Source organism: Carassius gibelio, chromosome B6, assembly GCF_023724105.1.
Source record: "Carassius gibelio isolate Cgi1373 ecotype wild population from Czech Republic chromosome B6, carGib1.2-hapl.c, whole genome shotgun sequence".
In the NCBI taxonomy this organism is placed as follows: domain Eukaryota; kingdom Metazoa; phylum Chordata; class Actinopteri; order Cypriniformes; family Cyprinidae; genus Carassius; species Carassius gibelio.
In genome coordinates, this window is record NC_068401.1 from 11,716,576 (window position 1) to 11,742,800 (window position 26,225).

Here is a 26,225-nt window from a genome sequence, read left to right on the forward strand (position 1 = left end):
GCCTCCTAGGTGCAGGTCATCGAGTGTAACTATGCCAGACTTACTTTAGTAATGTAATACAGTACAGTTATTTGAAGCCTTACAGGATGTTACAATAAAGCGAGGTTATTAGTAATGTATATTTACAGCATACAATTCATTTGAATCCCCCTTCCAGGCAATATGACTCTTCATCCTCAGTGTTGAACTAAGTGAAATGTGGTTTGAGTCCTTGATTTTACCCAGATTGAGCATTCATAATCATGTGACCTCCATCCAAATTTTCAAGTTTTCACATATAGAGCAAAAGTGTAAAGTGTAACAGTAAAGTGGCTTGTAAAGGATCGCCATAAAATGTTTACAGTATGGACTGACTTACACTACCCAGTACATCATCATTTTTATTAATGTTGATTTAGATATATCAGTTTGTACTATGCCAACATCAGCTAAAAATACTTGCCCCACTGTTTCACACTATCCTTCAAACATTTCTGAACATATTTATAAGGAATGTAGGCTGCCTCCAATAGCAGATGCCTCATTCTCACACCTCTGGCAAACTGGCAGAATTTCAGTTACTGGGTAAATACACATGGCATAGTGCCACTTTTTTCAAAGAACAGTTGTCATTTATAAGACTTGTAGAAATGGGCTATCTTACCTCTTTGGTCCTTTACTTCACCAGTGATCCTTGTACATAAATGTGATAAATTAGAGAATCTATTTAAGAGCACATGTAAAGGGCCCAATGAGGTCACATTTATGAGGTCACTTTATCTTGCTTGTTTAGCTGGACAGTTTATTTAAAGCTGCATGCAGATTTTTGGAGTTTATATTTAGGAATATCTCCACAGACCATTGGAGGTATGAATGGTAATGGTTCTTTCGGAGATATAGAATTATTTGTTAATAAACAGTCAGTCACTGATTTGTTTTGTGAATCACTGAATCAATATTCTCTCTCCTATCATAATTCCAGGGCCATATAGACATTGAGTATTAAATATTAAAATTAGTGTTGGTATTTTCACTATTTGATTTTGTACAATTGTATTTGGCTTCTCGCTTGGTCCAGAAAATGTTTGTGTCCATGTATATCAACATATACTGTGCAACAAGTGCAATGAAAATGGAATGTGGAGAAAAAAAAAAATATATATATTACGTGACATTTAGAATGCATTTTATCATATTTTCATGGAAATTTGTGGATTCACAAGGACAGGCAAAATTTATGTTTAAAAAAAACAAAACAAAATTTAATGTGTGATCATATTTCATATTTTCCTACAAAAAAAATATTTTGGGGTGGAGTATCCCTCTCATTTTCTTTTTCAGTTTTTGCTTAGAATTAATCATACTAAATTGCAGATTACAAAGCTAGTAATTACTTTTTTTTTTTTTTTGACAAAACTACTTGTGAACGAAGAGTTTAGTATGTTTATTGTGTTTTCACAGTGTCCATTCCACTAAACTCTGACCCTACATGCTTAGTTTCTGTGGTTTTCCATGTGATCTTACTATAAAGGCATGTGCACTGCATACACAAATTCAAACACATAATTTGCTTTTCCTCTGGTACTCACCTGATCATATAATGACTCTCTGTCCGCACTTTACTAAGTGTGTGGGAGGAATGAGCTCCTCTCTCCACGTGTCTGTCTGTCTGTCTCTCTCTCTCTCTCTCTCTCTCTCTCTCTCTCTCCACTACACATGCACGTTCTTCCATGCCCATGTTTGTTATCTTTCCTGTTTTGCTTTTTCTGTGATGTCGGAGGCAAGGAGAGATAGAGAGGAGAGGTGGTGATAAATACACATATATACTGCATGTATGGCAGTGGCAATGGCAGTGTTCTGCCTATGGATGATAATCCCTCTTGCTTTTGTTCCTGCATCCCTTGAGATAAACAGAGCCGCTGCTAATGCATCACTGTACTGAAGAAAAGCCCTGCACAATCTCATTAGACTGTCATTACTGAATATACTGTTATTAGACTCACTTATTGTCCTTGTACAAAACACAAGACTCCTTATATGGACAGGAAGGGGAGGCATAAAGAATAGGACATTTTGTGCTTGTTGCAGCAGTATGGTTGAATAGTAAAAAGAGAAAATGTGTATTTTTGTGTGCATGTGTATTTTTTATGGTTTGGGGTAAAGCAGAGCTTTGTGAGCAGAATGGCACAGAAGGGAGTGAAGGGGTGGGGCCTTTTTGCTCCCCCATTCATATTATGCAAATAGCTCCGAGTCTGTGTGCATCTGATTGGCTGGCTGGATGTGTTGCTGGCTGATAGGACAGATAAAGCAGCATTCAGCAGTGAGGCGCTGGGAAGAGGAGGAGGAGAGCTTACAAGGAACAAGAGAGCGAGAAACGGAAGATACAGAAGGCTTCTATGTACAGCACAAGCAAAGAAAACAAATACAGCTATTTTATTCCTTTAACTACCTGCATGTGCACTGATAGAAGGCAGTACAAGTGGGAGATTGAATGTGGCTGAATTGTGACTCTGCCGTTGCAGCCCCTCCGGCAGGCAGTCCATTCACAAACAGCGGACCACTTCAGTCGCTTTGACAGGGGAGAAGATGAGGAGATTTGAGTGACACTCTTCCTGCATGGAATTTTCATCTTGTCCTCCGTCCTCAACTGTTTTCGGCGGATCAATCTTTCAATCTGCGGTTCAGTTCATCAGGCTGAGCTGAGGAAGATGAATAAAGCAGGGGAGATATGCGAAGAAAAAGCAGACATGCAGTCAGCGTGAGTGCAGCGTTTGTTTGCACCTGCCATTGAAAAGACAGCTCTGCCAGCACGGCTTTTGTCGCTCGCCTGCCTCCCTGGCGAGTGAAAGACAGAGGCCTCTCGGACGAGGGGAATGGAATCCAGCCATGCTGCTCTGACTGGGGTTGTTGTTTGTCTTGTGCTGTCAGTGGGCAGCCAGTGCCTGCGTTCTCCTGCTGCTGCTACTGACTGTTTCTAGATTATCCCAAGAGTGTAGGCTGAAAATATTCTCTGCTTGCTTCCGCTCTTCCACTTTTAGCTACTCTCGTGCTGAAGAAAGTGATAAACAACTTACTTGATCACTTGAATGAACCTACTAGGTAAATGGAAGCACTGGGGGGGTTAAACTTTATTTGGTCGGTTTAATGCAGTCCCATTGCACCTTAGACTGATTCTGCATCTCTGGAGGACTGCGCTGGCCTGAATATTTTTCTATTTTCATCCCCTGATGTGCTGTAGTTTCCATAGAAATGAAGATATCTGGGAATCTCTGGAGACTGAGTATGTTGGAGTGAGGTAAAGGAGAGGCACCGGCAAATAAGTTGTTTGTGATTCTTTAAGCCTGGGGTGAAAAGATGTTTTGATGAGAGTGGAGGTCACCTGTGCTGAATAAATGAACGAAGGAAGAGGAAGAAAGCAGGATTCAGGAAGAAGCATATTTTCCAGCCATTCCTCATTCCGAGGAAGCAAAGATACCGACAGATACAGAGACACCGTTCTGAAAGCTATCCTTTCTCTGAACCGCCTGCAGCAAACAGTGAACGGGGAACAGCAATGTTGAGCCATTGAAATGCTCCCCTTCTGTCAGTTGACTTACTGAGTGTCCTCGGATTGAACTGTGTTCTTAAAATGTTTCAGTTTTAGGAAAACCTGTTAAAAATCTATACTAGGACGTTGTTGTTTTCACTTTTAGGTGAGAAAAGTTACAAACAAGACTTTGTAGCATGCAGGAAAAATAGTTCAGTAGTCATTTGCTTATCTTATAGGATGATTTCATCTGTTTCTTGCTGTGGAAGAGCATGACATCAGCAAAGAGCGAATTCCCAGTACTGATACCCAAAGCCGGGTCTCAGACAGATCATTTGTGCCTCATGGAATTCTGATAAATCTTGGGTAAAAGTCTTTATCCTTGATTAGGAATCTAGGACAACTTCACTAAAGTTGGGATCAGATACAAGACAATAAAATGGATGACTCCAGTATATTAAGGAGGAGAGGCCTTCAGGTAAGGATGAATGATGCATCGAACATGATCAAAAGGTTTTGCTTGAATTTACTCCAGTTTAAACTGTCCGACTAGTCACGTTTCATCCTTTCAATTTGCATCCTTTCTTAGTCTTCACGGTTGCTGTGATGTGTCAGCAAATTCATAAATTTTAAGCACTGCAGAAAGCAAGAAAACTCTGCCTTGGGATCAAATTATCCAGTTTTGTCAAGCAGTGTCAACCTTTCAAATGTATCTCTGTGATAACAGATTGCCGTGCTTCAAATTAATTCAGGGCTGTTTTTCCTTCTCGTATCTGCTGCTGTCTCTTATTCTTTGAATTATTTGCTTACCTGCTTTCCTATTTGAATAACAGGAACTGTGTCAATAGTCATCATCATGACTCAGTGTTTTAAATGAGTACAAACTTTTTGTTTGGACAGCTGAACAAAGACTGAATCAGACTGAGTTAAAATGTGAACAAATACAGTTATTTAGACTGCCATTAATGCTAGAAATGAGGAGCAGAAACCTACTGTCTACTGTAGTAAACCTCAAATCCCCCTCTTCATGGGGCCAAACTCAATTCTTTGTTGGGGCAGTTATCATGTACAGAACATGCCTCCCCTCACCCTGTGTGACAAGGACAGTGTGAGGCATTCTGGCTTTGACTTGCCTGACACAACACAAACATGCGTGTGTATATATAGAGACACAAATTAACACTTAATCACCTGATGCAGATGCTTAACTAGGGAGTGTAATCGCACACATCAACAAATATATTCCTGGCTTTTTGCATGTCTACCCCTTTCCACTCTTCAGTCTTGTTTTTTCTATAACATTATAAAAGTCCAAGAGTGTGTTGTGTAACTGCATTCAACTCTGTCAATGCACTAGTTAACCCGAGTAGATGATGACTGCTCTGTTAAATTTGAGAACATCGCCCCTTGATGTCAAGTACACTGTCAAGAGCTATATAAGGTTGTTTTTTAAATATTCAGTATCAACTCTAATTGAAAGACAGTGTTATCTACACAATGCAGTGCAGGATTCCGAAGCTATTTGATTGTGTAATTTAGCTCCTTGTCCTCAGGGTTATTAGTGGGAAGATGAGATGTTGGTAAACAAGATGAAAAGAAAATTGACAATGTCCTGCTGTAATTTATATAATATTTAAAAGGCTTATGTGAAATGGAGCGGTGCAGGGTTGCGCTGAAGTGTCTTTCAATGGAAAGGTATTATTGTATCCATGAGGTGTGTTGTTCCTGATGGTGTGTGTACTTTTGTTTTACAAGCATCAAGAGCAGCACAGGCTCATTCCGTTTCCATTCCAGTTAATAGTGGGGGTTTTAAGGCACTTTGCAGTTCTCAGTGCTGTCTTTTGTGCTAGGGTGTCTGTGCTTTTGCCTGCTGGCTGTGGAGATGGATGTGGTTGAGCTGAAGTCTGTGTTGTGTCTGTTCACTCATCTGTGCAGTGAGGAGGTTTTGTCTCGGTAAATCCACCGTAGGGCTTTCTGTCTGCCAGAACTGGACAGTGAGATGAAGCAGCGGGCTTATTCTGCTATCTACTGTAACATCTCATTAAACTGCACATCCTGTTTCTACAATCACTCCGAGTCTGTCAGCAGAATCTGAACAAAACCACCATAAACACACACACTACTGTTCAGAAAATTTGGAATTAGTAATGTTTTGCAAGAATTCTCCTATGCTCACCAATTCTGTGCTTAATTTTACTGTATGTATATATATCTCTATTGATAAATTTAATGCATACATGCTAAATAATAGTATTAATTTTCTTTAAAAAATTAAATATTTTCCCAAACTTTTGAGTGCAATTTTATATTCACTTGGGATCTTTTGAGATCCTTATTTTTTACGAACATATTGACTGATTGCTGATGAATAGGGCATTATGGCTTAAGGCCACACATCCCGTTAATGCTTTAAAGTGGTCTGGGCAGTTAGTCACATGGGGACCAAGCCCAATATTGCTGGCCAGTGCGAGACACCGCGCCATGGAAAGCCACATTTGGCTGTGTTTATGGGGAAAGGTTAAAGGCTGAGGGGGAGACTAAATCTCTGTAATGCTTCTGAGTGGTCTCCTGAGGCCCAAGCCTGTTTAATGCTTTTTCCTTCATGTCGGTGGTCATCCACCTGCCCCTGACAATCAGACACTCTTTGGTCACAGCTTAAAATAGTTTGTTAGGCACTAAAGCATTGCGTGACGGACCTAATATATATTTTTATTTTTACATTTGTTAATGAATCAGATCAAACTATGTTTCTGACAAGTAATGTAGCTTAGGTGTAGGCTGTTTGCTTGACAATGTAGCAACTTGGTACATTAATTTGGAATATGGAGTCACAGGTGTTCAGTTAATATAATTATAGTTCTTCAAACACAATTCATGTAAGATAAACATTGGTATTGTAGTGCATTTGCATATTGACTTTAAACATCTCTACACACAATAGCCGCGTTTCCATTGTCGGGCCAAAAGCGGGCATGCTAGTGCATGTCAGGGCCAGTCGCGTTTCCACTGTCACTTCGGGTACTTGATTATGCCTTGTCGGTGCTTCTGAGTTTTTGGCGTGACAAAAACCTTGGGCCAAACCGGGACAGCTGGGGCTAAAGGAGTGATTATGAACAAAGGTGGAGTTTCTCTACGTCTGGAGAGCTCAGCGCTACAGATCATTTCAGAAAGCTAACAGCAATAACACCAACATTAAAACACTTTTTAAAATAAGATGAGCCTAAAAACTCACTTTAACTCAGCAGTGTTTGAGTGTTTGAAATAACTTGATCTGATGTGGATTATAATCACCATACAAGGCAGAAATATTTATAAGCGATGCAAAAGACTATGCACGCTAGGCATTAACATTACCATAGTAAACATGGTAAATGTGACCACTTGAAGAAATCAGAGGTCAGCTTCTAATTCTCTATCACAATCGTGTATTTATTTAGTAACATATTTTATTTGTCATATGCCTCGCCTAGAGATTTTAGCTCCGTGTAGCCTATGTCATAAAAATTTTATGATGGTTTTTGTTCAGGAGCTTTTATAAAAATATAGAAGTGATCATTCTTTCTAAATGTGATGTATATAGGCTACTGTGACTACAATTTACTAAATACTATTTCTGTGTGACTAATTTTCAATCCTGATAAATGAATTTATTATGGTCAATGTATAACTTATTATAGTAAAACATCAATGCTTTTGGATTTAAATATTTAAAAAAAGAATGCAAACAAACGGCCGCGTTTTCTGATCGTGCTAGTTCCAGTGACTTATTTCTTATTAGTTTTCTGATAACTTGCTGTCATTTTACTTTCACTGATCAATTCAAAGGGTTAGTTCACCCAAAAATGAAAATTAGTCCACGTTTTTACCCTCAAAAATTTTACCCTCAAAGCATTCTAGGTGTATATGACTTTCTTCTTTCAGATAAATCAAGTTGGAGTTATATTAAGATAGCCCTATTATCTAATTCACACCCTGCAATGTCAGATATTTAATCGGTGAACTTTACCCTTTATTGAGCCATTAGCACTGGGAATGCCGGTCTCGGTTCTCCAGCTCTATAGTTTGTGTTGATGAGCTAGAGATAGAGGTGTTGGCGTTGGGGCTTTTGGTCTTCAGGTGCAGATGAGCTGTGGAGGAGTGGAGCATAGAGGTGTCGCTGGGCTCTTCTTCTTTGTGTTTCTCCCATTTCATGACAGGTTAGAGTGTTAAATTGTTCTTATGCCCTGGTGCGTTTGTAGGCGATTTCAGACATTAGGAGATTGTACCTATGGGCTCTATTGAGTCGGAAAAGAAAGGGAGGTGATGATGGAGAGGGTGCGGCTTTTGGGGGATGACATTTTTTCAGGAGGCAGTTGAGGTTATAATGGCACATATTTGGACTCCTATTGCTTTTTATTAACCGCAACAGTCTGGTGCAATGACCCACTTTATGCTTATTCATTTTCAACTGCTGGCCCCATTAAAAGAGCTTGTCTCTCCCATCTTTCAACTAGAGATTCATTAATATCATGCTCACTCGTAAGGTTTATTTATTTGTTTCTTTGCTTATATTCATTTTTGTGAAATGGTAGTTTGTGCTATTATATAGGCAAAGTTGGTGCAACAAAGTAACATCATAGTTAAGTTACTTGTTTTATATTATTTAGGTACTTACAAGCTATAGTTTGACAGAATGTTCTAATTCAACATGCCAATCTAACTTAACATTTCTTATATTGATATTGTTTATTTCTTACTTATTAACAGTTCATCAGGCTCTTAATGATTTAATCTGTGCCATCTTTTGGAATATCTGAAGGTCATGTACCATAGTTCTTAGCTGTAGTGTTTGTTTTGTTATAATAAGACTAGCCTATTAATCATATATATATATATATATATATATATATATATATATATATATATATATATATATATATATATATATATATATATATTAGTGCTGTCAATCGATTAAAAAAAATTAACTAATTAATCGCACAATTTTTTTAAATTAATCGCGATTAATCGCAATTAAAAGACTGAAACTTTTTGGATATGTAAATGTAAAATGTAAATAATTAATGTAAACTCAAGACAAAGAAACTATTTAAATTCAAAATATGATTGTTTATTGGAATTTTTGTTTAACTTGTAACACAGATTTTCTCATGTAAACAACATACCTGCAATAAACCATCAATATCCTCCAAATTAACTGTTGGCTTGAAAGCCATATTTATTACAGAAATAAAAACACAGGCATGTAAGTACCATTTGAATTTCAAAACAATCAATGCCAATAAAAAACAAAAATGATTTCCATGTTGAATTCTAAGTGGACTGCAAAAAAATTCCAAAGTCATTGTCAGTGCTTTAAGTGGGCCGGTACACACCAGTACTCAGTACCACCACTTCCAAATATAGCTCTTGAGCGTACCGCCACCTCTCCGTGCGCCCAGAACGTGCTTTTAGCGTACGGTACGCTCATTTGGACATCTGTTTTAATAGAGGTTTTAATCTTTTACCTGCACTGCCGATTTTCAGAGCGCCCTTCACAATGCAAGCTTCCTAATTCATCCCACCCAGAGCAGAAACTATTCACCCATTCACCCTTAAGTTATACAAGTGAATAGCGCATGTGTCGCTTTTCCCACTGTTAAGTGTCAACAACTCAACGTGGCCGGAGAAGGTGTGTGAAACTTGTTGTGAGTTATACTAAAGCAAAATCTTGAGTATTTATTGTCTGATAAACATTAAAAACTGTCTGCGGAGGTTGAGTCGTCCTGCAGCCCCCGCTGGCTGTTCATTGGCTGCAGCATCTTTTTTCTAAGTTCTAAAAAAATACCGTAGACGGTAAGGCACAAATTTAGATATTCATTTATCTAATTAATCTATAGCCTATGCACAAAGACAATATGATCTTTTTATCCCCTTTTTGTTTTAAAGCTTGATGAAGAGAGAGAGCGCAAGTTGCTTCAGCTGCGAGGAGGACAGTGATGCACGGGTACAGGAGTGATTGACAGTTCGCGGCACTGTGTACAAAAAATACTCCGCTACACAATTATTTCGTTATTTTCGTTTAAGCTTATTAACGTTAGCGTTACAGAAAGGTCTGATTTACGCACTGTTACAGTCATTGTTTTTTTTGTTTTTTAAACAATGACATTTGAGTTCCTGATTTTAATGTTGCTGTTTCTTGTGGCAGACTAAATGAAGAGTAATGTTTCTTGTGGCAGACTGAAGAGTAATCCGGCAGAGTTTTATACTGAAACTTTCCGTCTAAAAGTCCTTCCTTGGTCTCTAATCCATATTTCTTTGCACGTTGAACACACATAGGCCACAACTGGAAATAAAAAAACTGCAACCGCGTTAATTGCGTTATTTTTTTTTAACGCGTTAAATATTTCAAATTAATCGAATGCATTAACACGCTAATTTTGACAGCACTAATATATATATATATATATATATATATATATATATATATATATATATATATATTAGGGGTGTAACGGTTCACAAAATTCACGGTTCGGTTCGATACGATACACTGATGTCACGGTTCGGTTCGGTTCGATACGTTTTAGATACAGCAAAATGTAAAAACATCTCAACTTTTCAGAATGCCGCAAGCGCACCGCGGGTCATGTGACAAGAACCAACCAATCAGCTTCATCCTTTCCCGTAACAACGTTGAGAGCTCAGCCAAGATGAAGGAACAGCTGATCATAGTTGTATATGGATTGCAATTTTGAAATTAATTCAGTAGCAGAGCTACTGCAAGCGATTTTTAGAGCTGCAAATCCATTTATCCTTCGCTGAAATTTCCGCGTCTCATGGAGAGAGCACGTCATTGTTGCTTAGCAAAGACAGACGCCTCATGAGCGCTTCTGCCCGAGCGCTTTGGAAAGGAGGAGAAAGACGCGCTTAGCGTTTTCCATTCGTTTTTAGGCACGATATGTGAACGGCCCCTAAGGCGCTCGCTCACTCAGCACGCGCTGAAGGCTCATTGCAAAATGTCTAATGCATTTAACAGACCAGAAATATAAGATCCTAAAATAACCAACAGGTCTGGTGTTTGGGTTGGATTCCCTGTAAGCTATAGTGTCTAAATGCTGCAGGGATAGTTTGCTGCGTGCATGTTTCTCCTTTTTTTCGTCTTTTCCCAGATAGTACTGACGCATATATCCCAGATATTCCCGCTGTTTTTTTTTTTTTTTTTTTTTTTGTAATCCCGCTGGTGTACCCTGTCATGTTGCAGATGCGACATACCGTTGTTTTTTTATCCACCACTCTCTTGCCATCACCATTATAGCTTAAAGGGAATCCAAAGTGCACCCAAACACGAAACACCAGACCTGTTGGTTATTGGAGGATCTTCTCATTTCTAGTCTGTTAAACGCATTGGCTATTTTGCAACGAGCCTTCAGCGCGTACTGAGTGAGCGAGCGCCTGCTGAGTAGCCTAACATAAACATATAAGATGGTGTTTTTTTCTTCTTCGGGAGTGTCAGGGGCGTTGCCTGTTACGTTGTTTGGGTTATTGGGCTACCTTGTTGAACGCATATCATTATATTTCTTTCTCTCTCTTTTTTTTTTTTTTTTCAAATATAATTAATTACTCCAACGAACCGTTCGGTATACATAATGCGTACCGCGTACCGAACCGAAAGCGTCGTACCGAACGGTTCAATACGAATACGCGTATCGTTACACCCCTAATATATATATATATATATATATATATATATATAATATTATATTATATTATATTTTAATTGCATTACACTACAAAAAGTGCCAAAAAACTAAACCTAGATCTTCCTGATAATCAAGAGAGTGCAGAAATCCCTTGTTTTGTTCTAAGCCCCCTGGTTCTCACTTTTGTACCTTTTTTTTTTCTGGTATACTACCAAGACTGAAACAAAAGGTTCTTATTCAGCAAAGAATTATCATACTGGGGCAGTGTAAGCAAAACAAATAATCTGCTTTTACTTTAGCAGATTAAAAGTAGTCAAAAAGGTTTCAAGGTGTCTTAGTCAAGCACAGTTGTTTCTAAAAGGAATGGTGTCAGGCTGGTGTTTGGAGTGCATGCCGGACACTGACGGTTATGGCCTGCTCCAGGATCCTATCAACAGATAGTGAGGAGAACAGAAGGCCATTAGTCAGCAGGCGCTCAGTGAGCTGGTACGGAGTCAGACTGTGCATTCTCAAGGAATCAATACAGGCTGCCTCTCAGGTTGGGCAGGTAAGAGATACATTTAAGGTTTTTAAGCAGTGCTTTCATTCATTAAAAACAAACAACAACAGAACTGTGTAGTGAGAAGAATTTTTGAGGGCCATCTAAAAGTATCATCTCTGTCACTGGATTTGTTAGTATATTTAAATATGTATGTTACATTTAGCCATACTTTATTAAGTTCTTAATCTTCTCAACATTTATAGCTATATTTTGGTATAAAAACAGCAAAAAACAACAGAACTATGATAACGAGATCTACCCGTTTGTTTTACTGTGTGCTTGATGTGATGCATTTCATTTCTAGGAATGATGACACTTTCTGAAGCCATTGAAGTCAAAATCACAGGATGTTTTTCATGCACAATGTTAAAGCTGACTACCAACACAACGGCATCCACATTGAAATTTGGTAGTTGTGGTCATGTGACCCCAATTATTGCTGCTCTCTTTTTATTGATGTGCTCTTGTAACCTTCAGCTCAGAAAATCATAACATGAATTTCAAAAGCAACATTTTGTAATTTTGTTTCTTTATGTCTCTTAGTCAATTCCTAGCTGGAGGCATGACTGACAATTTGCAATTACCGATGCAGCATTGTATTTCGTCACTGTAAAAAAAAAGAAAAGAAAAAGAAAATTCATGGCTATTGAGCTGCTAAATAACTCATGACCGCACTCTGACCAGAACAGCTGCTTAATAAGAAGCTAAAGGGATAGTTTCTGATGACTCAACAATGTATTAGAGCCGGCATTGGTGTAGATTCCCCTGATATTTACATTCTATTTAATATCTCACTTCTGATGCAGCATTAATCTTACGAATAGCTTGGTATCATAATTAAAGGATTAAGGCCCATTAGTTTCAGCAGTCACTTAGTGTTCACCAAGAATAGCTGTTTAGAATGAATGGACCATGTTTCCTAACCCTCTCTTCAGCCCCTGCATGAGACATGCTCGAACTAACACCACCACTGTGGAAGTCATATTACTCTAGTACACTGCACATTGATTGAAGTAAGTTCACTCTGTAAGGTTGTTCAGACTGCAGAGATGCCTGTGTCCTAGTTTTGTCTGTCCTCATAACAGTACAGTGCACTCTAAACACTCAGAGGTGGTAAGATCTTTTTCACTGTACATTTTTCCTAGTAACCGTTTTTCTGAAAATAAGTTCCTCACTGGAACTTGTTTTGCATGTTTTTGTAATATGATAATGCTGTTTCATGATTATCTCATTATCAACATCCAGGAAAAACAATAGCAAAAAAAAGTGTGTACGTTTGTGCACTTTTAGCAAGACAAATGTGAGAAGGAAGAAAAAGAATAAATATAGAAGACCATACATTTTACCCCCCCAACATATTCTGTTTGCACCTCATCCATTTGTTGTGGCATATATTTTTGGTTGCTCTGTCACACCAGTAAAACCTTGTCTTTTCCTAAGGTGGTCGAGTGCTTAACATACCTGGACTTTAAAGCGCATGGGGTGTGAATTATTGCACTGTTGTCTACATTACACATTTCACCATGCTCCTACTTGGGGTAGTGAGGCAATGCTGCCAGCCCCCCGTCAAAGACTTGCTTTAAATGCATTAAGAGCATAGCAATAAGCTCACTTTGAGACAAATGTGAGAGCATGAGATCATCGTTTTAGACTGAATAGAATTGGAGGGGTGAAGGGGAAATTGCCAGAAAGAGAGTGGACTCAGCTGCCAGAGATTAAAACACACACATACACAAACCCAGACTTGGATTGGTGGCTTCACAGCAGACAGTATTACTTACTGGTAATAAATCCTGCTTTCCAAGCGGCCTTAATCAGTGTTCTCTCCCTTGTCTTTGAGCTAAGCCATTATTAAGATAGACAGTAAAAGACATTCAATCAATGACAAATGGGTTAAAAATCCTGTTTAATCAAAATCACAGACCAAAAACTGTGGAAGAGATTCAAAGTCAGCATGAAACTGTATGCACAATCAATTGTGGTTATTTAATGTGACATTTTACGGTGAAACAAGATATTCGCTAAGCAGAAAATGTAGGGAGGGGAATTATTTTATTCATCAGGAATTGATTGCATTGTGAAAAATGGCAAGTGCATATCAGAATGGCGCATGGTCAAGGTTTCTGTCAGTTGTGGGGTCTCAATATGCTCTATTCTTTGTCAAATATATTATTGTTTTCTGTTATTGCCATACTGTTTATTGCACTGTTTTAGTGCACAGCATTACGTTATCATGTTTTGCATCAAGTACAATAGTAGCCTGAAAAAGCTTTATCTATTTTGCTGCTGATTAACTTTTTCTGTATCTGAGTTAGTCATTGCATTTTAAGTTGTTGTTGTTGTTGTTTAATTTTCAACAAAATTTATTTGGAATGACGTAGATCAATTAATCATTTACAGTAAGACCAGGAACGCGTTAAGAAAGTACAGTAAATGGGGTCAGTTGTGATTTCATGTTTGCTTTGGAGTTAAATGAGTGGTTTTCAATAAACTGAAGCACTTCTCTTTTAGACACTTCATCAAGGTCCCAGACAAGCAGCAATAAAAAACTTGTGTTTATTAAAAGCCTGCCACAGATACATAGTTAGTGAAACTAAATCAGTTCAATACTGATCTTGATTTACTGGTGTGACAGTAAAATTTGCCCATTAAGATTGTTTTTATTGGTTTGCGGGTGAAGAATCGAGGAGGATGCCAGAACGGTGTCTAGACATCCCCCTGCCCACAATTGGCCGTAGGCTAAATACTGTTTCCAAACAGAGTTTCACAAAAACAACACATTTGGACAAACAAGGACAGTGTACTTCTTCTTTACACTTAAAACTAACAGATATCTCCCGATGGAAGCTATAATACTGTGACTGCCACCTTGCTTTGTCTCGTTTTTTTTTTATTTTTTATTATTCTGTTCTCTTCTTTCTCATTTTCTGGCACTTGAAGTCAGTGGTCTCTGCAGTAGCACCTCTCTCAGTAGGCATTAATCAAATGCACAGCAAAATAGCAGTATGTTGGTATCGTGTCTGTCTGTTTGCACAGTTGGGGGTGGTTTTTGATCGTCTGCCTCTCGTGTGGTGCCCTCCCTGGGGAGCCAGACCTCAGTCTACCCTCACACAGCCGTTTCTCCTTCAGCTCTTAATAATGAGCGCCATTGCTCCTTTTGTCTCTCGGTGTATGTGGCGCCTCTTCTGCCTTCCATAGCACATTCATGGGCTTCATGCCTTGATGGCTCTTTCTGTACATTGGCTCTTTTATTCATCTTGGTGTGGCTTGTTCCAATCTTGTACTGTTTTCTCAGCCTATTGTCTCTTTCCATTATTTTCTTCATTTAACATACTTCTGTGATTTCATTTTCCTGCTTTGTGTTCATTTTCTACTACAAGAGCACATTCATTGTTATAGTCCTGAGAGGCGCATTTTAGTGGCTGTTTTATTATTCTGGAAAATTCTGTAGCTATTTTCTTTGACCAAGACAAATGAGCTTCTTTCTCTAGCATGCAGACATTTGTGCCGAGCTGTTGTGTGTGTGTGGTGGTGGTGGTGGTGGTGGTGGGGGGGGTTTATGGGGGATGGCTGATATGCCAGAAGTGTGAACTGATGATGTTTGTGTGTCAGGGAGTTTGGTAGCACCTGGGAGTCAAATACTGACAACCGGAGAAGTGTCTGTTCGCCTACTGGTAATGAAGTCAGACTCACTCGCAGTCATGGGGGACAGGAGGAAGAGTGGGAGAATGTCAGAAGCAAAGATGGGACAAATATGACTTCATTACTCTCCTAGAGGAGCATGGGATCTGTTTAGCAGCATTATATAATTTAGAGTACACTTTTCTTTATACTTTTCCTTTACACAATGCTTTCGACAAACCTTTTGGTAAATAATAATTATATTTTAAGGCTTTAGTTTTATATGGCCACAAGCTAAATAAACAAATAAAAAATTGTTCTATAAATACTAGTGATCGACCGATGTATCGGTTTACCGATATTTTTCCCGATATTTAAGCATTTTTCCATAATCGGGTATCGGTTTTGTAATATCGGATTAGCCGATTTACGGCGCCATCTTGTGGCCGTTTTGAGATTTCCGCCATTGCAGCCCGGGCGTCTGAGGTGATCAGTCAACAACAACTCAGTGCACAGGTAAAGTATATGTTCTACTTGGTTTGCTTTAATTAATCAACTTTATTTAACATAACAGACATGCACAAATGAGATCTGAGACATAAATTCCTGATATAGTTAATTTATGCAGCTTGTTTCTAAACAATTGAGACGAACTCATCGAGTTACGTAGTGTTCGTCATGTCCTGCTCCAATAAAGACGTATCTTTAAATGAATTAAATAAAACAGACATGAATGAGTGCATGTTGAAAATAAAAAAAATGTTTTTTTTATTCTTTTATTATGTGTTTTATGTTCTGTCGCTGTTATTCTGTTGTACTGCGGAGCTTCTGTCACGAAAACAAATTCCTCGTACGCTATGTGTAAACATACCTGGCAATAAAGCTCATTCTGATTCTGATTCTGATTCTGAAAAGCGTTGAATTTAATTCTCTATCTGTTGTATTTGCACACCATTAGTCTAGAAGAGAAAGTTCGTTCATATTGCTTAGAAACTGACGGATGATCTGGAGGCTTAAGCACGGCCACTGAATGAAACTTTTGACAAGATTATCTTGTTTAAACACCCTAGATTATATTTTAATTTACTACATAACAAATATTTCGCTAATACACATATAAATATAGCCTACCGCTTTGTGGAAATTAATTATTTATTATCTCCATGCGCGATCGCGGTTGATTAAGTTATAGTCAAACAGCACTTTGTCAGTTGGCATTTCATGATTAAACATTAGATTAAATTTAGATCATAAAATGCCAACTGACAAGTGCTGTTTAACTTTATATAGTCTCGGGAAAAAAAGTTCGTTCATATTGCTCAGCACCTGACTGGGTTGATGATCAGGAAGCCTCAAGCAATGCCACTGAATGAAACTTTTGACAAGATTATCTTGTTTAAACACACTAGATTATATTATCATTTACTACATAACAATTATTTCGCTAATACACATATACATATACCGCTTTGTGGAAATTAATTATTTATTATCTCCATGCGCGATCGCGGTTGATTAAATTATAGTCAAACAGCACTTTGTCAGTTGGCATTTCATGATCTAACGTTAGATTGAATCTAGATCATAAAATGCCAACTGACAAGTGCTGTTTAATTTTATATAGTCTCGGGATAAAAGTTCGTTCATATTGCTCAGCACCTGACTGGGTTGATGATCAGGAAGCCTCATGCACGGCCACTGCATGAAATTTTTGAAGGAAGCAAGCAGGCTTACAGGGCAGAATGCTGAAAGACTCTGTTTTCTACACTAAAACCTAGTTCTGCTTAACTGGGAGTATTAAGTTACACTACTAAATAGCTATGCACTCCTAAATAGCCCTCCCGCCCCCACCAATATGTTAGAATCATTTTTGTGCTTTATTTTTTTACCCGTTTTTATTTTTTTACCTCATCAAAGCTTTTATTTTAAAACAAAGACACTTGCACTTGCACAGTGCACTTAAATTTTTTGGACTCAGAACCCTCTATTTATTTGTGTATAAATATAAAGTTTTTTTTGTATGCAAGGAAGGAGTGATTGTTATAAATAAAATGTTTTTTTTCAGCTCATTTGTGTTGTAATAATTGTCAGAAACAGAAGTATAACAGTAAATAAATATCGGTTCTGCATATCGGTTATCGGGTACATAAACATGCAAATAATCGGTATCGGTATCGGTTATAAAAAATCAATATCGGTCGATCACTAATAAATACACAAAATAATTACATTTTAAATGATGTTTGATCTTTTATGTTTATGTTCACTAGAAAAACAACATTTAAAAGTTTCGGGTTGATAATATTTTTAAATGATTTTGAAATACTTCTCTTATTTTTTTGCAGCTTAATATTTTGAAAAACGTAAAACCTTTTTTTTTTTTTTTTTTAAGTTCAAACTTACAGCATTTATTTTTCAACATTTATAATTGTCTTTGTTGTCATTTTACTTTCACTGATCAATTTAAAGGGTTAGTTCACCCAAAAATTAAAATTAGTCCACGTTTTACTCACCCTCAAAGCATTCTAGTCTTCTTTCAGACAAATCAAGTTGGAGTTATATTAACCCTCTGGAGTCGATTAACGTGTATACGCGTTATGAGGCATTTTCTCCTGATAACCCCGAAAAGAACTTAAATTACACTTTGTTTTGATCGTACAGATAAGAGTAGGGGTTATATTTTTTGGAATGTAATATTGTTATATTTTCCAGAAGTCGTTACATTTTTTTGCGTCAAGTTTTCTATTTATGACTATTTACTTTTTTAGCAAAGCAAAATTAGCAGGAAGCTAAAAATTCTTCATTTATAATATAGTTTGTGAGTTCAGAACTGACTATTCAGTCATTCAAAAATGGGTCAACGTTTAATATTTTTTCACCTCATGATTCCTTCCTGCTGGCTTATGGTTTCATTGATACATTTGTTAACCAAGTATAAAAATGGCCAAGTATAAAAAAAATATTAATACTTTAACACTCACAACTGCTACGTTCTATTCCTGCAACTGTCACTGAGAGCAAAACAGTACTGAATATCATTACAATCAAACCAAGTCCTGCACTGTATTGTTCAAACCCCATTGTACACTATAATGAGCAATCCTGCTGACACTGTGGTTTGAAGCACCTCCGTTTGCAACAGGGGGGGGTGACGACTGTCACCTTATATCTAGGAGACAGATAAGCTAACTTTGAATGTCGCAGCTGGCAAGATATACCAACGAGACAGCCTGCCGCTACACGTGGAGAGCTTTTCAGAGATCTGACCGAACATAGCTCCAGCATCGTACTGTTAGCTTGATGCTAATGCAGAATGATCTTTAGAGAAAACAGTGCTGGCGATAGCATAAGGTGCTAAAGTTCAAAAAAAGGTAAAAGCAACACTGTCAAACAGAAACGTCAAATACACTTCCCGCTTGACATGCTGGTACATCATCACTGCATGTTAATTCTTCAAAGAAAAAAAAAAAAAGGAAAAAAACACATCTGCCAATCTTCACTCCAGCATTGTGTTTTTCTTCACTCTTCATTATCTCCACTTAGACATTTCATGGAGGAATGTAGATTTAATTTGAATATGCAAATTCTAATTAGGATTAGTGGGTTTTTTCATGTTCTTTTTTTTTAATTTCCACAGTTTGATAGTCAGTGTGAATAGCTAGACTGATCACTAGATTAGCATCTGAGTGAGGGAGCGCAGGAGAAGACGGAAAGAGTGAATTAAGGGCTAGACGTCCTCTTCTGCCAAAAGCGTACCACAATAGTAGGGATAATTACTTGGTGCTCCTTTCCAACAACACGAGGAGATCCTCACATATCACGACTGCTAATTGTGCCGGTTTAGCCCTCACGCAGTATGACAGGCGGCTGGCAGCGACCAAGTTGTCTTTGTGTGCGATGATGATGGTGATGGGTGCATCTTTTAAAATCTGCAGCTGCATCTATCAGAAGTGTTTTGCAGCATTTCTCTCTGCATCCGTCCCCTTGCCCTCCCTCTGTTATTTTATTTACTCTTTCCCTCTCCTAAACCTCTTCCCCATGGCCCCGCCTCAGCCATCTTCCTGTCCTACATACTTCCAGCACCAACTTCAATTAATATGAATGAGCTACAACCCAAATGAAACACACTGTTCTCTCATACGCAACTGGGTGCAGTCTATTCCATGCATTCTGTTGTAAATGATGACTATGGGAATGCTGAGATGTTAGAAACTGCATAGCAACACCTTGGTTACCATCTACCATCTTGCATACACGGGCCAAAACCATTCATATTCTGAAAAAATGGAGCTTTAAATGATTCTCCACTTGTACATTGTAAACCTAAACATATTAAACTTTTTTTGTTGTTTTTATTTGAAGCAGTTAACAATAGCCCACCATCCTCTGTTCCAGCCCAACAGTTTTCAATCACTCATTATAATGATGTCTGCTCCGCCACAGGCGCCACATTCTCCTTATTATGTATATTGTTCTATCTGTGTTACAATGACCCAGTTAATTAATATCCTCCTGGTACATATAACTCTTTGATTTGCCTTTCTTTCTCTTTCTCACCCCCATCACTTTCGTTTACTTGTTCATTGCAAGCAATTAGTCTCGACAGGCTTAGTGATGCGCCCCATTTGCTCCATGAAATGATTAAACAGCCTTAGACCTGCTTCATGCAGTCACTAGACTACACCCTCTTGACCTTTCATTGTTTAGGTATAGTGGCAGGAAGCTTGTCGATGTCTAAGAGTTCACAATGGGACACTAATGTAGGTTTACTACTGTGCATTCATATTGCCTTTATATTTTATATATTTATTCAACAAAGATGCATTACATTGTATGACTGACACTAACACTGACAAAAAGCCTCCCAAAAAAATTGTTGGTGAAAAATTTTCAATGCATGTTTAGCTTTTGAACACTTATTATTCGTTAGCTGGCAATAGAGAAATTTTGCACTCCACATTTAAGTTCTCTGATGTTCAGATGCAAAGCCGTTGGTTATATTTGCTGAGCTTTTAGCATGTTTCCCTCTTTGCAGCACTTCTGTAGCTCCATAACTCTGTCCTTTCCCTGGAAACTCAGACCGGGAGCAAGGCCTCCCCTGGGTTCACTGTAATTAGTTCATTAGTCCTGTGTAATGAAATCGGCCAAGACTGCGTCAACGTGTCTAGGGGTGGCAGTGTGCTCGTATCTTTCTCTCACACACCATGTCCTAACCAGGTGTGACTGGAAAAAGCTACAAGCGATAAAAGCTATCTCTTCCTTGTTGTTAATTTGAACAAGCAAACAGCAGCAGGGCATTTTGTTCTGCTTTATTCTACTTCCACCCACAGTGAAATTTCTTTGGCCTGCTTCACACAACAGTGCATTAAATAAAAAATATATCCTGATTGGTTGAAGTTTCAGCAGTTTAATGTACAGTACTGCACAGATCTCATATTTCCTATTTTAGAAGTGGGCGTTACACATCCATCGAGTTTATCCATTGGCATCGGTCATTTTTTGTTGAGGAAATGTGCCAAAAAATTCACTCAAAGACTGAAAGAGTGATTGCAGTGATTGTGGCGCTGTCCTGCACAACGTGCCACTGTCAAAGACTGTCCAATGTCCCTGGTGAGGTCTTGAGGGAACCAGCGAGCTCTGACTTTTTGGCCAGGGCTGTCTGTTTCCAGCCTTGAAGCCTTTTGACACTGACTGTACAGTACATGGCTTGGGACAGGTCAGCACTTTGACAGCTGTCATCAGTTCTTTTTGAATTAAGTTCACGTGGCTGCATTTTTTTTTAGTAGGGATTGCCAAGACAAACATCCTTGTTACTACTACTGTACCATATATCATTTTATACTACTAAACTTCAGCATATAACTCATCTCACTCTGTTTGTCTGTTTCCAGGGTTTATTTGTCTTGGAGTTAAGTTATAGCTGTATAATCTTCACCTATTTTTCTAAAGAAAACAATTGTTTATATACTTCAGTTCAAGAAATAGTGTGTTTTTAATGTATTTTCTTAATCAAATAATTGCACTTTGTGAACACGAGAGATTTAAAAAAAATCTAACCAACCCCAAACTTTTGACATATAATTTTGCTTATTAGACCAAAACAACATTGTTTGCCTCATGTTATGTAATGTAGCAAGAAGTTTTTTTATTTCTTAAATTATTAAAGAATGTCTGCACTTTTTGGACCTTTTAAAAACATATGTATATTAATATATGCATGAAGTCTATCCACAGAGATGTGAGGAGAGGCTGGTGTTGTTTTTGGCTGGCCTTAGGAGTTGCAAGGACCAATTTGCATTTTGACCTGCAGTCATAGCAGCTCTGGTTTGCTTCAGTTCTCTAGCACTGCTGTTGCTTTATTATTGAGCACTGTGCTCTTGCTGGGTCAGGTTGATGTGAGTGGAGCCTGTCTCCGCCTGTAATGAATCTTAATGACACTAAACGAATGTTCAGTGTGTGTTTTGTCTTAATGTATGGCTGCTTAGCCTCAAGAGCTCTGAGGCTTTTGTAATTAGCTATGCTAGCTTGAAATTTATGCTGGAGGGCACGACACCACAAGTCAGCGCTAATCGGAGAGAGATTTAGAGCTGTCAGTCAAACATGAAACTGTTGCTCAGGATAACCCGTTCCCATCAGATTCAACTCTACCCAAGATTAGAACGAAATTGGACAGCATCTTGAATCGACATACTGCTTAAGTCCCTCAAACCTGAAACCCACCACCTCCAGTGAGCTCTTAAAGCAGTGTAAACACAGTTGCTTATCTTGCTGTAGCTCCTGATGGCTGTAACTGTCTCCAGGAGTCCATTTAAACAGCAGCGTGATGCTGCTTTCGGCCCATCTCCCTGATTACATTTCCCTGCACTACGGCTTCCTGTCATGCTGGACGAACTTAAGAAATATTAATGGGCTCCATTGGGGAGATTGCTTTTGTGGGAGAGCAGGGGGCCTGCTCCAGACTGTCACTCTGGCTAATTTCATTGCCTAGCCTTTTAGCCCATGGCGATGACAGAGCCTTGGCCAGCATGCAGTTGCTTTATGCAACTGCTCCCTGGTCTCCCTCAGACCCCACCCTCCATATGGCTTAATGTAATCTGCCTGCCAGAACAGAGTTCAGTCGCTTTAGATTGCATTTATTTTCAATATTAATTATTTGTATGAGACTGAGACACATAATCTACTTTTCCGCAAAGTATAGAGGGAAAGGTTAAAGATACAGTGTAGTTAGTCATTCATTGTTCACATCATTCTATACATTATCCGGCTTATTATGACTCTTTACCAAAATAAATATTTTATTTTTTATTATTTTATTTTATTGGTTGTTAAGTTTGGTCATAAGTAGCCAGTTATATAAACTTGTGAAGTTTATTTATAATAAATTACAATAATTTCAATAAATATCAAATTAAAACATACATATTAATCATACATGATGCACACAAATACTTCTTTATATCTGTCTGTAAAAAACTTGGAATTTTTTTTTCAGACGTCAGGTGACAAGAATTATAACGCAGATATCCTTTAGAAAACTAATGCTTTCCAAACAGGGCTTTATCTAGCTCTTTGGTTCCTTGTTCATCCAATTGATGTTGCTGTTTACTGGATAACAATTTTATCGAAAAATCACAAACTTGCTTTTTTTGTAGTTGTTCATGTAATTAATTTATTAGAAAAAAAAGCAAAGCAATCCTAATTAATTTGCAAATTCATTTCAAAAGATGTTATTAAAGATAGACAAGGGATAAGAATCTGGAGTAGAACTTCTGAAATATGAATGGGGCATTGGACAGCTGAAGGCATCTAAGGATCGCTTTAGTGATAATAATCAAAGTATATATTGTGTTGCACAAACACGGTGTACTTCTCGCTGGTGTAGAGACAAACAAAACTTAGGTTGTGTTCTGAAGCACCCAAAGTACTATCCCAAAAGTCTACATTGGGTAATTTTTTTAAACATCCTCAGTCTGGCTTTGCCTTATTTTTTGTCTTCAGTGCAGAGCTGTAGATAACAGGCATGAAGATTTCTATGGCACGCTCTCCTTCCTGCCACTCATAACGCAGCTGTGTTCAGTTCCCTTGAACACTATCACACACACGTACCATCCAGATATCAGGCAGCGCTGCTTTGCTCCACAACGAATCAGATTTGGCAACGAATGTAGATACTCAATTCATCTTACACACACAAGCTAACAAGATTTAGTCCATCTACAGTGCTTGAAGGCTGATGTATCCATACCTGAGTTCAGTCAGAGCAGTAGGAATGCGCTGATGAGCACTTCAGGCTTGTTATGGAGAAAGAGAGAGGAGAGGAGAGGGCTACAGAGGTCAAGAGAGAAGGAGAGATGCACTTTTTCTGACAGCACAGGGGAAAGTGATCTCAACTTGACATGAAAAGCAGGAAAACTGCCATATATGAAGCCTCCAGGCGTATCAGGCTGCTATCGGTGGAGTTGCTAATTAAAAAGTAGGCTCGTGTTTTGCTAAGGCTGCACTTTGAGAAGTTGCGGTGTTAATATTCTGCAGATGGGTCAGGAGGACATGAAGGTTCCCTGGCTCAGTCTTCCATCGATGTGGGGAGACAGATGTCTCATAGACACGCTCTAAATACAGCTACAGCTCACTCTCTCACTCTCTGTCCTCTAATAATTTTACCTGCTGTTTCTCTCCTGCTCTAAGTACACTGTTGAATTTGTTCTGTTGTCTAATATGTTCTTTCTCCACTTTTGTCCAGTTTCCCTGCAGTAATGAGAGCTGATTTCAGTGAGAGGCCGAAGGTTTTTTTTCTTTTCATAAGTGCACTTGAAATGAGCTGTACTCTCAGCCAGATTGGACTGAAACAAGAATGCTTCTCATTTTCTGAACCAGCATGTCTTTAACAGTCCATTGACAGTCACCGTTAAAAGAATAGCTATCACATTTGTGACCCTGGACCACAAAATAAATTTTTCGATATTGAAATTTATACATCATCTGAAAGCTGTATAAATAAGCTTTCCATAGGTCTATGGTTTGTTATTATAGGACAATATTTGGCCAAGATATAACTATTTGGAAAGTGAATCTGATGGTTAAAAAAAGCTGTCCAAATGAAGTCCTTTAGTAATGCGTATTACTGATCAAAAATTAAGTTTTGATACATCTATGATAGGAAATTTACAAAACATCTTCATGGAACACAATCTTTACTTATCCTAATGATTTATAATTATTGTATAAATATTGTATAATTATTGTAAATATTATAGTATAAATAATATTCACCCATACAGTGTATTTTCGGCTACAAATACACCTGTGGTAATTATGACTGGTTTTGTGGTCCAGGGTTTGAGAGGATTGAGAAGATTATAGGTTATATTATACATATAAACGATAAATTAGCCATGTTTTGCATAACCACAAAGCAAACAATACAAAAGTCTTTTTTTAACAACCAGTATATCACAGCCCCTATGTTTTATTCATCTTTTTTTTCTCTCTCTCTTTATGGTGATTAGCAACATGGAAATCACTTCCAAGTTGCTGCTGTGATGATATGCTAAATTTAGTTGCAATTGCAATTGATTATTTTTCAATTTTACTGTTACAGTACACTTCTTATTTCAACACTGAGCTATTTGAAAATGACAGCTAAGCCAGATGAAAGAAAACATGGTGTCAACAGAATGCGCTCACTACCAAACGCTTGCTTTGTGTAACTGGATGAGTTGAATCCGTAAGGATCAGTACGGCACGTGGCCTCTGCCCGTACACCCACACTGTTAATGGATGGTGGGCCCTGTAAACACATGCAATAATTGAATTTAATGAATTATCTAAAAGCCATTGTTTGTGTTGGCTATTCATCTGTCAAGAATGCTAATGTGCTGTTCAGATTTTGTTTTGTTTGAAAGATTTTACTCTCTACACATCAGATGAGATTTTAAAAGGGCTCTATAGAAAATTTGAGTGAATTTCTTTTTTTCTTCTGTTCTACTGTAAATTTATAAATGTAAATTTAATCAGGCATATTTCTAGATAGGGATGTGAATCTACCATCAGTGTTGTAATGTGGAGAAAAAATTTTTTGGCTTCAGTACAGTAACTATAACAGCACTATTATTATTTAAACATTCAATCTTCATAGATCACTCGGTTTCTCAATCATAGTGTTTTAATTTAAGTGTTTGGCATTGGATATATTTACACTAGAGAGGAGATTGACTATGGACGACAGATGGAATGCCCTTATTCTGTCTGTCCTTTCTGTCCCATGGGTCTTCTGGACCTGATATCACTCGTCTTTTCTCAGTCCAGCTAACAGTAGGCATGCACTGCTCGAAGGTAAATCGAGCTGTGTGTAATATTGGTTCAATTTTGCCATCTAGTGGTGTTTTTTTCCCCCTTCAGTATATGTGATGTTTTATACAGGCCATTGTTTCACTTAATCATCAGTTGAGTCAAATTGAATATATCACTGATTAATAAAGATAAAAGTCTGTTCAATCAAATTAAATCCAGTTGAACTATGTAAATATGGTTCATGCAGTGTGACCTGAGTTGAATTGTGGTGGTTGAATTTTGCCACCTGGTGGATGGTTTAGAGTCTGCACCAAATTTTGGGTTTTCATGATATTTTATGCATAAGTATACATGTTCTGTAATTTGTGCAATAATTGCAACACAGACATTTGTCATAGTTAATCTTTTGTTCTTTTCTTTCTTTATTTCAGAAGGAGCTGAGTCTTCCCAGAAGAGGCAGTTTGTAAGTGCTCGATTTTATTTATTTTTCTTATGGATAGAGAAATCTATGGTCTGTTGTGAACAATCAGACCATGGAAAATTATACCACAAATGTTGTACAGAGGTACAGAGGATGCTATGCCCA

At 38.0% G+C, this 26,225-nt stretch overlaps 1 protein-coding gene across 6 annotated transcripts in view; it reads left to right on the forward strand.

Moving 5' to 3' along the window:
* LOC127960229 (microtubule-associated serine/threonine-protein kinase 2) overlaps positions 1-26,225 on the forward strand; it is a 146,002-nt gene that overhangs the window by 61,447 nt on the left and 58,330 nt on the right. For 5 of the 6 annotated variants that reach the window (XM_052559847.1, XM_052559849.1, XM_052559845.1 and 2 more), the window contains exon 4: positions 26,071-26,102. In XM_052559847.1, the coding sequence (XP_052415807.1) occupies positions 26,071-26,102 (32 nt within the window). Of the gene's footprint in view, positions 1-2,308; positions 3,984-26,070; positions 26,103-26,225 lie in introns of those variants that run through there. The other variant, XM_052559851.1, reaches the window with a different exon arrangement.